Here is a 5,940-nt window from a genome sequence, read left to right as displayed (position 1 = left end):
GCCGGGGCCCAGGCGAAGCTGCTGAGCTGCGTCCTCGGCCCCCGGCTCTACAAAATCTACCGTGAAAGGGACTCTGAAAGGGCGCGGTCCGGCGCCCCTGAGACTCCATCGTCGGTCACTGCGCCCGCTCCCAGCTCCTGGGTGAGTCGCGTCCTCCCCCCGTGGAGACATGGTACGGCCCGCGCCCCTTTGCGGCCTTGCCCCGCAGAAGCGCCCATTATCGGAAATCGGGGGAGCCCGCTTGTCAAGTCAGTTGTGCGCACAGCCTGCGTGGTGCTTCCGGGTTAAAGTGGCGCCTGCGGACTGGCCACCGGGTCGCTGTGTGCCGCCGCTCCTCCTGCTCCCTGCGCTCCTGCCTCTCCTCCCGCGGCCCCGCTCGGCCGAGAGTTCCCGGCCGGCCCGGTGGACTCCCAAGTCCTGGGCAGACGCTGCGCGGACTCGGGCGCTGGCCGGCTTTGCCCCAAACTGTCGATTTCTTCTTCCTCAGTGACCCCGGGTGCCTCCCGGCTCCGTGTTCTCCTCCCTGTGGTACGTTTTGCATGTCCACAGGACTTGTTCCACAAGCGCCCTGCCGGCTGCGCTCCGCCTCCCGCAGCCTGCTCCGGAGACCCGGGGGCATTGCGCGCATGGACCTGGGCACGGCGGTAGGCTGTGCCCTAAGTTCTTCTTATCTCAAATGATGTTTCCGGCCTCCTGTAACTGCCCACGCCAGCCACATTTCCTTTCGTTGATCAGCCCACTTATTTCGGATGTCCTTCTTTCCCTCTTAAAGTTGTCATGCTGCCCGTTCCTGTCTTCCCTAACCCCACGCTCCCCATAGGCACACGTCCACAGCCCATTTGAAACTGGGTCTCGAGCCCGGCTGGCGGGGCTCGGTGGTTGAACGGCGACCTATGAGCCAGGAGGTCATGGTTCGATTCCCGGTTAGGGCACTTGCCCGGGTTTCGGGCTGGATCCCCGGTGTGGGGCGTGCAGGCGGCAACCGATCAATGATTCTGCCTCATCATTGATGTTTCTATCTCTCTCTCCCTCTTCCTTCATTTCTGAAATCAATTAAAAAAAGAAAAAGTTAAGCTCTAACCGGTTTGGCTCAGTGAATAGAGCGTCAGCCTGCGGACTGAAGGGTCCCAGGCTCGATTCCCGTCAAGGGCATGTACCTTGGTTTCGGCACATCCCCAGTAGGAGGTGTGCAGGAGACAGCTGATTGATGTTTCTCTCTCATCGATGTTTCTGACTCTCTATCCCTCTCTCTTCCTCTCTGTAAAAGAAATAAAATAAAATATAGAGAAAAAAAGAAAAACTTAAAAAAAACACTGGGTTTCGAAAACCAAGCCAAAATCGTCCAATGCTGCTTTCACTTTTGCTTCTAAGTCCAGCCCCCCGTGTTTGTTCTCATGGTCTGGGGGTCTGGGCAGGGGCGGAGGGGGGCGCGGAATCAGGTTCAGAGCATGGCTGGGAAGGGTCTTTGGGAGCCAGGGGTGTCCTAGGAGGGACAGTTTTGGAGGCTAAAACCAGAGAACACACATTAGGGCTTCCAAAGGGAGGGGGAAGAACTCGCCAGGGGGCAGGATCCTTAACGTGGGCATCTGTTTTGGCAGGATACGTACTATCAGCCCCGGGCCCTGGAGAAACATGCCGACAGCATCCTGGCACTGGTACGTCTACCCGGGCTCCTGGGACTACTGCCTCTTTTCAGTCCCAGTGGCTCTCCTGACCTTTCTCCTCCCCAGCCTGGGAGAGGAGTGCCCCTGGGTGGGGCCTGCTCCAGGCTCGTAGCTTACCCCTCCAATACACACAGACACACTGTGAAGCGCGTGCTTTCTTGGCACTCCCCTTTGACTGTGCCCACTTTCTCTGGGGCCAGCCTGAGCTATGAGGAAAATGTGTTTACTCTTGGAACCATCTGCAGGTGCTGAGTCCTGCAGTCCCCAGTGACCTGTCCTCCTGGCAACTAACCTCTTTGGCTGCAGGGACAGCTGTTCTCTCTGGCAGGGTTCCTATGGTGATGTTTGTGCATCTCTTGGGGACCAGGCTGTCCTGAGCAGGCATGGAAGAAAAGACTTGATTAACTTGAGTAGGAAGAAAGCCTGGCCTCTAGATGTGAAGGATTATGTCTAGAGATGATAACAGGAAGAAAGTAGAACTTGTACTTACTTTTACCAGCCTGTTATGCTCTGACACATTGCCCTCAACAAATATTGAGCACCTACTGTGTGTATGATGTCATGCACAGGATAGGTACGTCACATACTGTCCCTCAGGTTATCCACTTTGCTCAGAGCCTAGGCCTGGAAACGGCAGGGGAGTGTGTGTGTGTGTGTGTTTGTGTGTGTGTGTGTGTATTGATTGCTTGTCCCTGTCTCTCTGCTGCAGGCTTCCGTCTTCTGGTCCATCTCTTATTACTCCTCTCCCTTCGCCTTCTTCTACTTATACAGGAAAGGTCAGTGTGGTTTCAAAGGTGGTGGGACAGGAAACGGGCAGGTGGTTGGCAGATGAGCTGACCCCCTAAAGAAGAAAGGGGACCTGCAAGGATGACTTCGCTTCCGTCTTCTCTCGGCTGTCCCAGTGCGGGAGTGTGGGCGGGTTGGGGGGACTGGGAAGAGCATCTGTGGGGTGGTGGGAAAGCTTCTCACGTGGTTCCTCTCCCCTCCCAGGTTACCTGAGTCTGTCCAAAGTGGTCCCGTTCTCTCACTATGCTGGGACGTTGCTGCTCCTGCTGGCAGGTGTAGCCTGCCTCCGAGGTAGGTGGAGAAAGAGCCTGGCTGGTACCTGTTCATCATTGGTAAATGTTTATACAGCAGCTCCTGCAGGTCTGTGTTGGGCCCTGAGGGAGAATAATTGAGAATGGTCAAGGCGTGATCTTTTCCTTAAAGGGCTTGAGTCCTAAATATGAAAAATAATTATGAGAAAAGTTTGCTATTAGCTAGAAAAGATGCATATACCCTACAACAATTCCACATATACTCATACCTATGTTTGTAATAATGCTAAACTGAAAACTCCACAGCCACAAATAGTAGGGTGGGTAGATGCTTCAGGGAGTATAGTCCTATAGCGACAAACTAAAGCAATGCAAATGAACAGATCAGCTACACTCAGCAGTGCAGATGAAGTAATACATGTAATGCTGAAGGAAAGAAGCTGACTGCCAAATAATTTATGCAGTATGATTCCATTTATGTCAAGTTCAAAAGGGAAGTGTATGTAAGTGGAAAACCATGGGCATTGTTATCTTGTTTTTCATTGTTATCTTTTAAAAATATATATATTTTTTAATGTTTTTTTTTTTATTGATTTCAGAAGGGACAGGGAGAGAGAGATAGAAACATCAATGATGAGAGAGAATCATTGATCGGCTGCCTGCTGCACAGCCCCCACGGGGATTAAGCTGGCAATCCCGGCATGTGTCTTAGACTAGAATAGAACCCGGGCCTCTTCCCCTGTCCTGTGCTCCTCTTTCCCCAAAGTAACCACTGTCGTCGGGTGTGGTTTTTTCCTGCATTTTTTTATCCTCACTGAGAATATGTTTTTGTTGATACTAGAGAGAGGAAGGGGAGAGAAACACTGATTTGTAGGTTCCACTTATTTCTGCATCGTTGGTTGATTCTTGAGTGTGCCCTGACCGGGGATCGAACCTACAGCCTGGGTGTGTCGTGACGGTGCTCCGTCCAGCTCAGTGCCCTGCCGGGCTGCACTGGCATTTCTGTCCTGCGCTTGCTTCGCTCTCAACATTGCTGGGTGCTCCCTCTGATGACACATCGCATTCTAGTTCATTCTAGTTTTCTTTTTTTGTAGCACTTATCCTTCTCTGAAATTTTCTTGACTGTTTTTTGTCCTTCTCCAGCCCCACCCGCCCCCAACTAAAGTGGCAGCTCTCTGAGGCCCGGGCCTTTGCATCTCATTTACTGCTGTCTTTCCCATGTCAGAGCAAGGCCTGGCACCTGGCACCTGTTCATTGGAAGGACAGGTGTCAGGTTTTGAGGCTCCTTGACAGTGAAGGAGAGCGGCTGCGATCACTGCAGGGCCGGGTGAAGAGCAGAGGGAACTCGGCATTGAGAATGGCTCTTGGTTCAGAGAGGGAGGGAGCATGGCAGCCAGGGAGGAGCGGGCCAGGAGTCGGAAGGAGGCAAGAGTGGAGGAGGGAGAGTGCTGAGACCCAGGTGAGGGGCTGGGGGCTGGAGGACAGGGACGCGGGCCGTGAGGAGGTAATTATGGGGCAGGAGCCGTGAGGCAGATGGCAGGGAGCGAGGCTGTGCAGAAAGCGAGCGGCAGGCGTTGGCGAAGGACGGCAGTGGGAGAGGGACCCCGTGTTAGCGGGGCCGAGACTGAGGGTGCGTGGCCTCCTCAGGCTGGGAGAATGCGCACTCAGGGTGGGCGGTCAGCAGTCTGGAAGAAACCAACTGAGGGCCGAGGGGGGCGTGCTGCGGCCAGCGCTGGCCGTGCAGGGGGATCAGCTCGCCCTCCGTTTCTCCAGATCTGGGACCCTTCCCTCTCATTTCTCCTCCGGGGCCTTCTGCTTGCCCGTCTCCTGTTCTCTTCCTGAAACCTGCTCACCTTGCTCCCCTCCACCAGGCGTCGGCCGCTGGACCAACCCCCAGTACCGGCAGTTCATCACCATCCTGGAGGCCACACATAGGAACCAGTCTGCGGAGAACAAGGTGAGAGTCCGGGCGGGTGCCAAGCAGGTGCCGTTTCTGCCAGGGGGAGGGTGTGCCCGCCGCCCAGGGACCTGTCACTTCTCCTTTCTGCACGTGAACTGTCCGCCATGAACTTTTCCTTCCTCCCCTTCTAATGGAGTATTCTGCCAGAACAGTCTCCTGCCCTCCCCTCCCCCCGCCACCTGCAAGAATTGCCTAGATGTACAGCCATTGGCGGGGTGTCTGTCCCAGAGCTCAGGTCAGTGTATGTTTTGTTGCTGCGTGCATTGAGCTCTGGCCGGTTTTGTTCGGGGATGGGACAAGATGGACAGGGATGTCCGCTCTTGTGCCCAGGGCACAGCGTGGCGCCAGGAGGGGAAGCCAGGGCACAGGGTCCGGGGCGGTGCCCGCCGGCCAGGTGGAGTGTGATTACCCTTGAGAAGGGCGCAGGCCCCTGTGAAGGTCTTTCCTGCTGCAGGGCTTGCTGGGGCCAAAGGCCGTGGCACCGCCATTGAGCACACCACGATTTGCCGTGCCCTGCAGTCATGTGACTGGCATGTGCGCTTTCTGATCCTCACAAGAACCGCGTGAGGGGCCTCACCACCCTCACTCACCCGTCAGGCAACAGGCAGAGGACGGTGACCCTGGCCGAGCCCGAGCTGAGGAGTGGCTGGGTCTGAATTCGAGTCCAGTCTGAGCAAAGCCTGCCTGGACTGTGCTTTTCTTCATTTTGTTTTGTTTTGCTCTTTATATTTTTGTACAAAATTTCTGTTGCTCTCTCTGAGTCAAGTTATTTTTGAAGATGTCAAAAATTTCTCTGACAAAATAAGAAACAACTCTCAACATAAAGTAGAGTGCTGGGATCTGGGGCGGGGAGGGACACGCTCCGCTCCCCAAGCAGCAGTGGCCCACCCGCGCCTGCAGGCGGGAGGGGAGGGAGGTGGCCCCTTCAGGAGGCGCCCTCCCCCCTCTCGGAGGGGCCACTCTGGACATGACTTCCCTCCTCCCCTCTCACCCAAGCTTGGGGCAGCCAGTCTGATCCACTGGGCATTTCTGAGCCTCCAGACAGCAGAGGCGCAGGACCCAGGTGGGGAAGAGAGCAGGACTGGCCACAGCGCCCCTCCCTCAGAAACACCCGCACCTGCGGCCGCCCTCTGGGGCCCAGCGGCCTTGGGTGTTGGTGAAGCGCAGCTGGAAGCGGGCAGACGGCGGCTGGTTCCCCACAGGACACCCTCGCTGGATTGTCCGGCGTCTGAGCCAGGAGGGTCGGCCGCCGCCTCCCAGGCTGCCCGAGGCCAGGCCC

The 5,940-nt window shown here is 56.0% G+C and overlaps 1 protein-coding gene and 1 long non-coding RNA gene across 2 annotated transcripts in view; both read left to right on the top strand.

Moving 5' to 3' along the window:
• Positions 1-109: 109 nt before the first annotated feature.
• On the top strand, positions 110-2,742 carry LOC107184518. Its single transcript, XR_001515367.1, has 3 exons — positions 110-141; positions 1,599-1,655; positions 2,655-2,742. It is a non-coding gene; the product is annotated as an uncharacterized LOC107184518 (long non-coding RNA).
• Positions 2,743-4,072: 1,330 nt separating this feature from the next.
• The window catches only part of ABHD16A (abhydrolase domain containing 16A), a 10,477-nt gene continuing 8,609 nt past the window's right edge, over positions 4,073-5,940 (top strand). The window contains exon 1 of the mRNA XM_015569882.1: positions 4,073-4,126. Within this exon, the coding sequence (XP_015425368.1) occupies positions 4,088-4,126 (39 nt within the window). The 5' untranslated portion in view covers positions 4,073-4,087. The remainder of the gene's footprint in view (positions 4,127-5,940) is intronic.

The sequence above is a fragment of the Myotis davidii genome, unplaced genomic scaffold (genome assembly GCF_000327345.1).
Source record: "Myotis davidii unplaced genomic scaffold, ASM32734v1 scaffold1006, whole genome shotgun sequence".
Taxonomy (NCBI): Eukaryota; Metazoa; Chordata; class Mammalia; order Chiroptera; family Vespertilionidae; genus Myotis; species Myotis davidii.
The sequence above is the reverse complement of the archived record's forward strand: the minus strand, read 5'-3'. Positions and strand labels throughout refer to the sequence as shown.